Genomic DNA, 13,281 nt, shown 5'->3' with positions numbered 1-13,281 from the left:
ACTGTGAAAATCTCAGGGCTAGGGTGGATGGAGGTGTTACTGGTGCCCACTCGAGTAAATCGATGAACAATGGGATGACAGTGATACAGTGATTAATGAAAGTGACATTGTTAAAGTAATAACTCTCCTAAATGGTATATGGTTTATTTTCATAAGGCATTTTCTAATGTTAACTTTTGTATATATGAACTTTTAAGATAGCTCAAAGAGCTGAAGCTCAAATGCGGGAGGCCCAGATTTCATTCCTGGCACTGTAACCGGCTCCCTGTGGTTCCTGACCCCTGCCTGTCCATCATGTAGGAATCATTCCTGAGTACTGTTGGGTTTGACCTCATAATGCAATTTTTGAATAAATACCACCACATTAGATAATGCTATTTGACCAAGATGAAATATTTCCCTCTTCAACCCCATAGTCATTGAACATAGCATTAGAATGTAATACTTGCTTTTTTCAGTGATAAAGAGGGCAACAAAAGGTAATATGAGGTTTTGTAATTAACAGTAGTAGCTAGGAATGGAACATCCTTTTACGCGAAAGGAATTTTGATCATTCTATTTTATTTTGTATCCTTTTTATACATTTTTTAATGATATATTACCAGTAAATGTTTACGTACATATCTACCTTATATATCTGTAAACTTGGGTTTAGTTAAAAATTTCTTCTGTAAAAGGGACAAGAATGGAAAAAGTTCAAGAAGTCCCGATTAAGCCCAATTTGGGGGGAAAGTTTGATTAGTCCCAGTTTTGTACATATTCCAAAGCTGCATTATCTCTCTTTTTTAAAAAGATTTTATTATTGAATTACTGTGAGATGGACCCTTACAAAACTGTTCATGATTAGGTTTCAATCATACAGTGTTCTAACACCCATCCTTCCACTGGTATACGTTGTTTCCCCAGCACCAGTGTCCCAATTTCCCTTCCATCACTCGTCCCCTCCCCCACCCACCATCCTGCCTCTATGGCAAGCAGTTTTCTTCTCTCTCTTTCTCAATTTAGAAACTTTTAAACCTAGTGAAACGGCAGTGCTTAATTTGGATAATAAAAATAGAATAACTATAATGCTAAGCATGGATTGAGATTTAACTTTTTAAAAATCATGTATATGTTTTGGCACTTACACAGAATTGGAAATACCCCTCTGTATTTAATTATAGGGTTTAGTGTGTTTTGAATTTTATTTAAGTAGAAGCTTGTTTCTATCTTTTTTTGTTTGTTTGTTTTTCAGTGTTGATTTCTAGCTTGTTTCTGTCTTAATCAGAGTAACCAGCTTACAAGTTGGAATTTGTTAACTTACTACTATTGACATTTTGAGATAAATAATTGGAGGAGGCTGCTTTGTTCTGTTCAGTAAAAGATATTTTGCATCATTACCAACCTCTTTCTTTGCCTTGATGTCAGTATTATCCTCCTCTTCTTAGTTAAGGCAACCAAAATATCTCCAGACATTAGTAAATGCTTTCCAGAGGCCAAAATCACTCTTGGTTAAGAACCCTGGTTCTGAAATGCCATTTATGAAAACTAGTATTTATGACTGTATTACTGTTGGCAGGGGCACAAAACTACTTCTAAAATCCTTACCTGTGTAGATAATGCAAAAACATTGATAGGTAAAAAGGTTGTAGGGTCTTAGGTTGGAGGTGTCGGGAAGGGAATAATTCAGTTTTTTCCAAGCATATGTATGTTTCCGTGTATGGTGTAAAATATGTGTTCATTGTATAAAAATATAAATATAGGGCTGGGGAGTGCAACAGGCTAGAATACATGCTTTTGCCTATAGTCATGCAGGAGATCCCTGGCACTGTATGGTACCCCTAAGCACCACTAGGAGTGGCCCCCAAGAATTAATCCGGGGATAGTTCCTGAGTGCAGTCAAGTGTGGCCCAAAAACCAGGAAAAAGGAAAGGTTTATGTATATATGTGTATATGTATATGTGTGTGTATAAATATATATGTATGTATATATATACACACTTGCAAGTACATGTGAAAATGTTATATATTTACAGTTACAAAATGTTACATATTACAGAAATGTTATATAATTTACAGTTTTACAAAGGTATGCTTTATTTACTGGTAGAAATTATTTTTAACTTTTTTTAGGAATTATGAACTTGAAATTTTGTCTGTTGTAAATTAATTCTGTTTAGGAGTTTTAACTTTCAGATATATTATTAATTCTAGCTACTACCCCATGGTTTGAATCTTATCGAGAAACCTTTCTTCAGTCGATGCCAGCATCAGATCATGAATTTCTGAACCACTATTTGGCATGTATCCTTTGACCTTTATGTTCTTTTAAAATCAAATATTTTGAAAGTAATTAATTATAGAGATAGTTATATGAAATCAAATTGCTGAGAGGATTAGAGCATAGAGAAACTGGTTGTTTTTTTGTTTTTGCTTTTCGGTTCACACCCCGTAATGCACAAGGGTTACTCCTGGCTCAGTAATAGAAACTCCTGGCGGTGCTTGGGGTACCATATGGGATGCTGGGAATAGAACCTGGGTCAGCTGTGTGCAAGGCAAACGCCCTATCCACTGTGCTGTCACTCCAGCCCCGAGGAATTGTTTTTTAATAAATGCTTCAAGTTTTTGTTATTACTGTTGTTTTTTGGGGCTGGAGCTATAGCACAGCGAGTAGGGCGTTCGCCTTACACGCGGCCAACATGGCCGACCCGAGTTCGATTCCTCCGCCCCTCTCGGAGAGCCCGGCAAGCTACCGAGAGTATTCGATATGCCAGACACAGTAACAACAAAGTCTCCAATGGAGATGTTACTGGGCCCGCTCGAGCAAATCGACGATCAACGGGAGGGCCTTTACCTTTTACCTTTACTGTTGTTTTTATTTAATAGCATTATAGATACAGTATTAGTATAATCAAATTAATCTTGATTACAGAATATAAATATTGAGGGCTTATTGTTTTTCTTTATCCCCCCAGCTTGAATATTTTATGCTTAACAAGTTTCTGAACCACTTTAGAAAGAGAACATATAAATAGTTAATGTTAACTACTTTTGCTGATTACCACGTAATTATTGCTTATACAAAACCTAATTTTTAAAGGCAGTTTTCCATTTTTAAAGATGTTTTATTTTGCCAATTATGTCTTTATTTTTTTAAGTAAGGTTGCAGAGAAAAGTTAAGAGATAGGATAGACTATGAAAATGCACAGAGAATAGAAAAAACCTGGTAGAATTGTACATTATGTTGATTGTTGCATAATTTTTATATCTTTCATTTTTATTTTCAAGTATATTCTTTCATATAGGTGACTGTGAAAATGTAACAAAAAACCTTTCAACCCCTATTTAGAACCTTGAATTTGAAGTGTTGGAGAAATTATTTTGTCGTTGTAGTGAAAACTTAGAAAATCAGATATATTTTAGTTCAGAAATATCTCTTTAAAGTTTATTCTAATATAATTTTGTTGACTGGTGATAATTACCTTAATATAGTTTATAAGGCATGTTGGTAGCATCATCTAGTGAAGCTGAACCTGTGGAACAATTTTCAAAGTTGTCACAAGAACAGCATCGAATTCAGCATAACAGTGACTATTCTTACCCGAAATGGTTTATACCAAATACACTTAAATATTATGTACTTTTACATGATGTAAGTGCAGGAGATGAGCAGAGGTAAGCTTTACTTTTTTTGATTTCAAATTTTTCCTGATAAGTGATTTACTATTAATTTGGACATGCCTTATTTACAATTATAAATTTAATTTTACCGAAGAAACTGAAAATTTATTAATAGGCTATGTAATTACATCTTCTATCCATGTTATGTTTCATAGCTGTCATTTTGTTAGATTTTTTATATGCTTTTTCAGAAATGTTCAGTGTATATCTCCATTACTGTATTCTTTATAGAGTGTTTTTCTTTTTTTTATTTAAAAAATTTTTAAAAATTGGATCACTATGAGACACTTAACAAGCTGTTCATGATTAAGTTTCAGTTATACAGTGTTCTAATACCCATCCCTTCACCAGTGTACATTTCCCTTTTTTTTAAAAAGTTTTTTTATAGATGTTTTTCATTTTAGAGCTACAAATCTTTGCTGTTATTTCTTACTATTTCAATATATAATTTTAATTTTTTCTGTTATCTTCTGCCCAGTTTTTCTCTAACTTTACAATTCTTGACTGTTACTTGTAGACATTTCTTTCAACACTCTTCACTCTTCTGTCACTTTACATTTTTAGCAGTGATGTTTTTCAGTCTCAGAAATATTCAGACTTTTTTTTATGGTTACCTTTTAATATTCATTATTAGTTATTTGGATTAAATGTATGACTGGTCTTTAAAATTTTTTTAAAAAATTGGGGGGCCATACCCAGCGATGCTCAGGGCTTACTCCTCACTGTTCTCAAGGGATCTTCCCTGGCTGTGCTCAGGGGACCATATTGGGTACCAGGGACAGGACTTGAGTTGGCTGCGTGCATGTCAAGCACCCTACCTGCGTTGGCCCTTGAATAGCTGATTCTTACAAGCAAATTAAGTTTTTGAAAAATAAGATAATATTGGTCTGGAGAGATACTACAGCAGGTAAGGCGCTTGCCTTGCATGAGGCTGACCTATTTTGATCCCCCAGACCACATATTATCCCCTGAGCCTGGCCAGGAGATTCCCTGAGTGCAGAGCTAGGAGGAGGCCCTGAGCACTACTGGGTGTGGCCTCAAAACAAAAATAAGGGAATATTAAGAGCAATTTTACCTTAATGAGTTTGGAACTTATTTTCACTTTCTGGTTTAAGATATTATTGAGATTAATCTTGTTTCAAACTTTTTCTGATATCTCAGTACCATTTGGACTATGCAGTTAAGCATTTCTTTATGTTTTTTCTGAGTATAGACCATTATCTTTAAATAATTTTTCTCCTCGGAAACCAAAGAACTATTCTGAGTAATAAGAGATTTTCTTTTTTTTTATTATGAAAGTGATGTTATTTTATACTTACATTGCTGCCACACCAAGCCCATCACCAGAGTGCCAAGACCCCCCACCTTACTTGATCCCACTGCCCCTACCCTCCCTTGCTTTAGCATTCTCAAACCATAATTCTGTTGATTATGTGTATACGTTTATACACATATACACAAACACATACATATAAACAAATTCTGACATATATATAGTATGTGTGTGTGTATATATATGTCAGTGTTTGTTTCCATTGGGTATTGTCTAAATCCTGTGAGTCTTTTTTGGATAAATTCACTGTGCTTATTGGATGGTCAGCTGCAAAGAAACTGGCTTTGTGTGTTGTAGTTTTTCAGACTTGTTCAGTTACCAGAACTCTGACCTTTGAGCAGTATTTTGCAACATTTCATCTCATTGATAATTATTTTAAGGGGCTACCCAAGCTAAATTTCAGTGAGTCATACTGTTTTTTTAATCCTACATGTAATATTAATATTTACCATTGCCTTAAGTCTACTCAGCAAAATTTTCTCCATTTTTTATTATAGAGCTGAATCAATTTATGAAGAAATGAAACAGAAATATGGAACTCAGGGTTGCTATTTACTTAAAATTAATTCTCGAGCATCTAATCGAGCATCAGATGAACAGATACCAGATCCTTGGAGTCAGTATCTCCAGAAAAATAGTATTCAAAACCAGGTATATGTAAAAACAACAATGAAGTAAACCACAAAAACTGTGTTTCAGTTTTATGACATGATATCAATGTAGAATTTATTTCTTGGTTTAACTAATAGAGTTATTAATATTTATTTTGTGGAATTTTACCTTGTTTTGATCTATAAGCTTGTGAACTCTTAAATCAGTGGTTCAAAAGCTGTTATTAATTGCAATAATTCCTTCTGTTTACTCCTTTCAGGTATTTAATACCAGTGTTTATTGATCTCTTTAAAAGATGAAAAATGGTTTATACATTACAAATGGAATTTGATTGGCTAGACATGTAGAGAATAGAATTTTTGATTTGTATATTTAATTTACTCTAAATGCTTACAGTCAATTCTTTATTATCCACATGCTCTGGGGTTGCCTTCCTTCATTTTCAACATGCTGTTCTTATGGCCACCTTTTGGAGTTCATACTTTTTAGGTGGGTGGGCTTTTTCCCTAACTTTCCTTTGATTTCTTTTCCTTCTGAATTTTTAGGAAGTGTTTCTTCCAACATCTTTCTTAACTTAATATTACTTTTGGTTTCTTGGCCGACGTGGGTGCGTGTCAGGAATTGCTCCGTGTCATATATTTAATATGGAATTGTTTGCTTCTTGGTCATAGCTACCTATTTCCAATGCCTAGTTCTGATAATCAAGAGTTGACTTTTTTCTTTGGAGGAGGATTTCTTAAATAAATGGAGAAATATATTTATATTTTGTATTTTTAAACTTCATTATGTATACTTTCATGTGCTATTTTAATGATCAGTTATAATAAAGCTTAATTTTTGATGTTCTGATATATTGTTTAATAATTTTCTGCCTAATTTGTATATTTTTAATCTAGATATAGTGCTGTACTGCTATTTTATTTACTTTTTTAATAATCATGGGGAATGTGAGAAAGGAATTACTTGGAATTGAAGATGCTCCCTTTTTCAAAAAAGGCTCGACCCAGAATAGTAATAGTATTGCAATTATTAATTTAGTATCTTAATACTGGACAGGGCATCAGAAATCAGATTGTCTTGTCTGAAGTTTTTTGTTTTTTTTTTTGTCACACTGGGTATTGCTCAGGGCTTGCTCCTGGTTCTGTGCTTAGGGATCACTCCTGTTGGGACCAGTAGGGGGATATACAGGGTGCTGGGAATTGTACCGGGATCAGTCATGTACAAGGCAGGCATCCTATCCACTGTAATTCCTCCCCAGTCCCTTGTCTGAGAATTTTTAATATAAGACTGTTTATTCATAATTTTCTGGCTTGCCTCTTAGAAACCGATAATTGGAGCATAGTTGGTGTCCAATCCAGACCTTGGATTGGTTTTAATGGCTTTAATGCTTTAGGAATAAGGATGACTAGAGACAGTATTTTCTTCTCTGGTGATGCATTGCATGCTTGAACATCTTAAAGATCCAAAAGTTTTCTGCCTTTATTAATAATCAAGTTCTGCCCAAACGCAGTGAAGTAACTGATAGTGCTGCAGCTGGGAATACCCAAGAAAATAGGGTCCAAAAGATGCTCAATATTTGAGGAGCTTGTGAGCTTATTCCCCAGTGCTGGGCATGCTCTGAGGCTATCCTGACCACTCTACCCTGCAAGGGAATGGGATACACTGTAACCACCATTTTAATAAAGACTCTGAAAACCCCCATGTAAAACACACCATTAGGGGCCAGAGAGATAGTATAGCCGGTTGGGTGCTTTCCTTGCCCGGGGTCTACTCAAATATAATCTCCACCTTCTATGGTCCCCAAGCACTGCCAGGAGTCTGCCCTGAGCACCTCTAAGTGTGGCCTCAAAACAAAACGCCAAAAAAATTTTTCTTTTTAAACTGCATATACTTGTCTCCAAAAATACAAATGGAACAAGAGAGCTATTCTATATTGAAAGATCTTCTGATCCCCACAGGCCAATGAGCACTTGAATTAGTGGTCTTGAGTTTCCCAGACAAGCATTTTAAGCCAGAGTTTCTGAAAGTCTTCACTTCTGACCCCTTCCCCTGAGAAGGTTTTATGTGATCCTGGGTATATAAAATATGTATGAAAATTAACACATTGATATAAATCATAAATTTATATTAAAATACATTATTGTGACCTGCACATTTGGTTAGTGTGCTTTGTAGGGTCACAACCCACAGTTTTGTTTTTTTTTTTGTTTTTTTTTTTTTTTTGCTTTTTGCATTACACCCGGCAATGCACAGGGGTTATTCCTGGCTCTGCACTCAGGAATTACTCCTGGCAGTGCTCAGGGGACCATGTGGAATGTTGGGAATTGAACCCAGGTTGGCTGGGTGCAAGGCAAATGCCCTACCGGCTGTGCTATCACTCCAGTCTGTCATATTTACTGTCTTTGGGAGTAGTCAGTATATTTGTAGTTTTGTATCTTCCCTTTCTTCTGAAAAAACCAGTGCCTTTGTATATTTAATTACTACTGTATCAGTTTTCAAAAATCCTTAAACATTTATTCAGAACGTTCTTACTCTGACCTAATAATATACTTAGGAAATTTTATACCATTCTTCTTTATTCCCCTACTTCATTGGTTGTAGGAGTTATTTTGCTGTTATTCTTTAAGATACCTATGCAGGTATTTATGAGATGTATTTAGATAGTAAATCGAATATGAAAGATAAGATTATAGTAAAGAGGGCCTGGGATGTGGTAGAGCATGATGTGTTCAGTTCCTCACACCACAAAGAAAGAAAACAACATAGCAAGGGGCTGGAGAAATGCAGTCTGGTGGGAAGGGTGCTTGTCTTCCATGTGGTTTACCCAGGTTTGATCCATATAGTTCCCTGAGCACAGAGCCAGGAATAAACCTGGAACATTGCTGAGTGTGAACTAGAAACAAAACAAAACAAACAAATCAAAACTCCAAACAAAAAACCAACAATCGACATAGTTTGGAATGGAGTGACAGAATATGCAAGAGGGCAGGAGGTTAGGAATAGGAGGACTGAAAGAACAGAATTGTGTAACAAATGAGACTTTCGTTGTTAGTTACCAGCACAACCATGGTTGTTAACAGGTGTAATGGTTGGTGAATGTGCTAAATATAACTGCTGATGAGTTTTTGTTTTATTTTGGTAGGAATCATATGAAGATGGCCCTTGTACTGTAACTTCAAATAAGAATTCTGATAGTAACTTGATTTCATTGGATGGATTAGATAACGAAGTCAAAGGTCTTGATATACTTTTTAAGTTTCTCTTTTCATTGAAAATTTACACTAATGACCAAGCATGCTGATCTGCATAGATAAAAAGTGGGGAAATTTTATAATTATAGTAATAAGCACATTTCTTATGGTTTTATTGAGCCATTTGAGTTTGAGTTTCTTTTTCTATTTGGATAATATTAAATATCCTTTAAAAACTAGGAAACAAGGAAAAATGGAATGTATAGTGATTTTGAAAGCTAATTGTTGTTTAACAGTTGTAATGATAGCTTTATGATTATCTTGCATTTTTAAACTGCTTCGTTGGTGCTATTTAAAATCAATGACTTAATTATTAAATTTTAAAAATATTATATAAATTAAATATTTCTGTTATGTGTATCAAGTATTTTACTGTTTTTGGCGTATCGAATACACCACGAGTAGCTTGTCAGGCTCTGGTGTGCGGGCGGAATACTCTCAGTAGCTTGCCGGGCTCTATAAGAGGGGTGGAGGAATCGAACCTGGGCGTCCCAGGTCGGCCACGTGCAAGGCAAACGCCCTACCTGCTGTGCTGTTGCTCCAGCCCAGTAACAAGCCTCACAGTGGAGACGTTACTGGGCCCGCTCGAGCAAATCGATGAATAATGGGAGGACAGTGCTACAGTGCAATATCAAGTATTGAGCCAAAATTTTGGGGAGAAAAGATTTTATGTTATTTTTTTGTAGATTGCTAAAAAATACAGAAAGATAAAGGTTCCAACATTCTTCATTTTTTACTTTATCAGTATGATAGTTGGTTGATATCATAATTTTGTTGTTGCTGTTGCATTCTGAAAGTAACAGAAAGATCTGTTTTTCAGTAGATGGCTTACCAAATAACTTTAGAGCTCATCCACTTCAATTGGATCCATCCAGTGATCCTTCTAACAGCACTGATGGCCCAGATAATTTAAAATCTGCTTCATTGCATGAAACAAAGAAAACAAATGCTGGAATTACTCATGGGGCATGTTTAACCCTTACCGATCATGATAGAATTCGACAGTTTATACAAGAGTTCACATTTCGAGGCCTTTTGCCACATATAGAGAAAACAATTCGGCAATTAAATGATCAGGTAAGATTTAATTTTTTGATTAGTTTTTAAGCACAAAGATTTACTGACATTACTGTCTATGATGAAATCCTATTAAGTCTTTTAATTTTTGTGAAACAAAATTTTTATTGAAACTTCATTTAGAAATATGTGAGGGGAGAAAAAGGGAGAAGTACGTATTTGAGAGAGCATAGGCTTCTCCAGAGTAGAAAAGGCAAGGAAAGAAATAGACAGGCAAGCAAGATACATGTTTAAGGGAGAACACGAGCTTGAAGAACATGATAAAATCTTTTTTAAAAAAATTTTTATCTTACTATTGTGTGGTCTCCCTCCTGCTCCCCCCCCGCCCCCCCCCCCCCACACACACTCACTTACTTTTTTTGAAACATTGGTTTACAAAGTTTTTCATGTTTGTTCCAGGCATTCCATATTCCAACTCCAGTCCCACTACGCTATTACTTTCCTTCCACCATTGTCTCCATTTTCCCATCTACTCTCTTAAGTCTGCCCCATAAGCAGGCCCACAATAATTTATTTTATATTGCATGTTACCAATAAATGGTTAATAGAATGATCTAAAAATACTTCCAAAAATACCAAAAATGATCCAAAAATACTGAGAAGAAAATTAGTGAAAATTGTTCTATCTCATCATGGGGACATAAAATTCCTGTCTGAGGATTACAAGAATGTTGTTACAGGTTAAGCCTTCTGTGTTCATGTTTTTGTTAATGGAGATTGGTTGGCTTTCACAATACACCCCATCCAATCTGATGTACTGCTACTGGATTGTCAGTGGTGTAAAGCATTCTCTGGGAAATTTGTAGTCTTTAGCTGGGCGATACAGTTGTAGTTAAATTTTCATCTGGACTATATCTGGGAGGTTTTTGCAGCTAGTTGACCTCTTTCAAGATTTATTTATGAGTCTCTGGAACTTACCTGGCAGCAGAGGTGGTTTATGTGCTGACTGCTGGGGTTTCCAGAAGTACAGAGAAGTGGGGATAGTTAGCCTGTCCTGACTAGGAGAAGGCTTGGAGTTTCCAACCATAAGGACCGTGTACTTGAATTTTTCCAGTAGGTTTCTGTGAACCTCAGTCCTGAGATGAGGGAATCTAACTGGAGACATGTCTGAGATTTGGGGTGTAGAAGAGACTTGGGATGAGGGAGCAGTTGGCTGCCAGGGCTTTGTTTGGGTGGGCGCTGGCATTCCCCCCTCCAAGAGTTCCTTAGATGTTTTGGTTGGGGACAGGTGTCCTAGAGATTTTTGTGGCAAATTGTTCTCTTTCAAGATTTATTTTTGAGTTTCTGGAACAAGGCAAACTAAAATCTTGACGTTTAGGAGGCTTGTGTACTAGGGACTTAAGTTTTGTCAGTCTATCAGTCATGCAGTTTTCTTAAATTCATGTTTTAAAATGTTTTTCTCAATATTAAGGTGTTTTAATTATGTAGAATTTTTTTGTGCAAAAAATTACTACATTCTTCAATTTGTCAGCATATTTCATCTTTTTTCTTAGTTAATATCAAGAAAAGGTTTGAGTCGATCTCTGTTTTCTGCAACTAAAAAATGGTTTAGTGGCAGTAAAGTTCCAGAAAAGAGCATTAATGAACTGAAAAATACATCTGGATTGCTGTGAGTAAAATATTACCATTTAAATTTTTGTTCTATTTAATTGGTGTTTATGTATATGAAGTTATGCAAAAACATGAACTCATCTTTTTAGTATTTTACTGCTCAAAACTCAGCTAATAACTAATGAGATATTTAAAATTAAAATTATTGGGAAACACTTTATTTTTTCTGTATTCTTTATAAAATTATAGATTAGCTATCGCTAATAATTTTTGTTAAAACATCGTGGACTATAATTTCAAGCTGACATAATAAAAATCAGCACAAAACTGGTGGACTGGTACTCCTTACTGGTAGCATTTATTTGAAAATACTTAACAAAATATTTTGTAAAGGAAAAATTAAAATTTGTTTTGGATTTTATTATTTTTTTCCATGTTGTATATAACCACTTGGAATTAACCATTTACTTCATAATTTGACCATGAGAAAAGTGCTTTTGAGGAGAAGTAAGTTAATGCTATTGAGGAAGTCTCATAAGGCTATTAGTCTTATATCTTAGAAGTTATACTGTGTTGGTAAAATTCTCTCTCTCTCTCTCTCTTGCTCTCTCGCTCTCTTTTTATAGAGATACAGCCTTTTATTTATTCATTCTATCATATGTAACCCTAGATGCATAAGGATGCCATGAAATATACATCAGAACCTCATGGCCCAGAGAGGAGCCGAGGTTTAAAGAATGACTTGGAATTTTGTAGTTTGTATCTTAATTAGGAAAAAGAAGTTTTTTGTTTTTTTTTTTTTTAAATCCTCTTCATCTCCATAGAAATTAATTTTCCCCTTCAGCTTTTGATAATTCCTTGTCTACTTGATCTCAAGAGAATATGTTCATCTGATAAGGTAAAGGCCCTCCCGTTGTTCATCGATTTGCTCAAGCAGGCCCAGTAACGTCTCCTTTGGAGACTTTGTTGTTACTGTGTTTGGCATATCGAATACATCATGGGGAACTTGCCAGGCTCTGCCATGCGGGCGAGATACGCTCAGTAGCTTGCCAGGCTCTCTGGAAAATTCTTTTTTCGGGGGAGGGTTGGTTTCTTTGGGTCACACCCAGTGATGCTCATGAGTTACTCCTGGCTGTGTACCCAGGAATCATTCCTGGCAGTGCTTAGGGAACCAATTGGGATGCAGGGGATTGTTCCCAGGTAGGCCACATATGAGGCAAACACCTTACCCACTGTACTGTCTCCCCTGGAAGATTGTTTTCAAGATGGCTTGTGCTTATTATGTCTTTGATTCCTTGATGCTAGTGTTGCCATTTATGCTTATTAAACCACAATCAAATGTGACCTACCATTGGTATGTGCTGGCATCAGTATGTTAAAAGAGAAGTTTATGTCTTCAGGAATTGAGACCCATTTTTTATTGTATGTATACATATAAGGAATATGTTATTTTTCTCATGTTCTGATAGCTTGCTAAATATTTTATATTATTTACAATAGTTTCGGAGAGCCTGGCAGGCTACCGAGAGTATTCGATATGCCAGACACAGTAACAACAAAGTCTCCAATGGAGACGTTACTGGACCCGCTCGAGCATTTACAATAGTTATAAATTGTTAATTGTCCGCTTATTTTGTATTGACAGGTATCCACCAGAAGCACCAGAGCTTCAAATCAGGAAAATGGCCGATTTATGTTTTTTGGTGCAGCATTATGATTTGGCTTATAGTTGTTATCATACTGCAAAGAAAGATTTTCTTAATGATCAAGCAATGCTTTATGCAGCCGGTGCCTTGG

The 13,281-nt window shown here is 35.6% G+C and overlaps 1 protein-coding gene across 7 annotated transcripts in view; it reads left to right on the top strand.

Moving 5' to 3' along the window:
• TRAPPC8 (trafficking protein particle complex subunit 8) overlaps window positions 1–13,281 on the top strand; it is a 92,529-nt gene that overhangs the window by 20,668 nt on the left and 58,580 nt on the right. For 5 of the 7 annotated variants that reach the window (XM_056137896.1, XM_056137895.1, XM_056137894.1 and 2 more), the window contains 7 exons: window positions 2,194–2,283; window positions 3,480–3,654; window positions 5,491–5,644; window positions 8,748–8,841; window positions 9,677–9,933; window positions 11,427–11,542; window positions 13,130–13,280. In XM_056137896.1, coding sequence (XP_055993871.1) covers window positions 2,194–2,283; window positions 3,480–3,654; window positions 5,491–5,644; window positions 8,748–8,841; window positions 9,677–9,933; window positions 11,427–11,542; window positions 13,130–13,280 — 1,037 coding nt within the window. The remainder of the gene's footprint in view (window positions 1–2,193; window positions 2,284–3,479; window positions 3,655–5,490; window positions 5,645–8,747; window positions 8,842–9,676; window positions 9,934–11,426; window positions 11,543–13,129; window position 13,281) is intronic. The other 2 variants (XM_056137897.1, XM_056137891.1) reach the window with 1 other exon arrangement.

Source organism: Sorex fumeus, unplaced genomic scaffold (assembly GCF_029834395.1).
Source record: "Sorex fumeus unplaced genomic scaffold, SorFum_2.1 ptg000128l, whole genome shotgun sequence".
In the NCBI taxonomy this organism is placed as follows: domain Eukaryota; kingdom Metazoa; phylum Chordata; class Mammalia; order Eulipotyphla; family Soricidae; genus Sorex; species Sorex fumeus.
The sequence above is the reverse complement of the archived record's forward strand: the minus strand, read 5'-3'. Positions and strand labels throughout refer to the sequence as shown.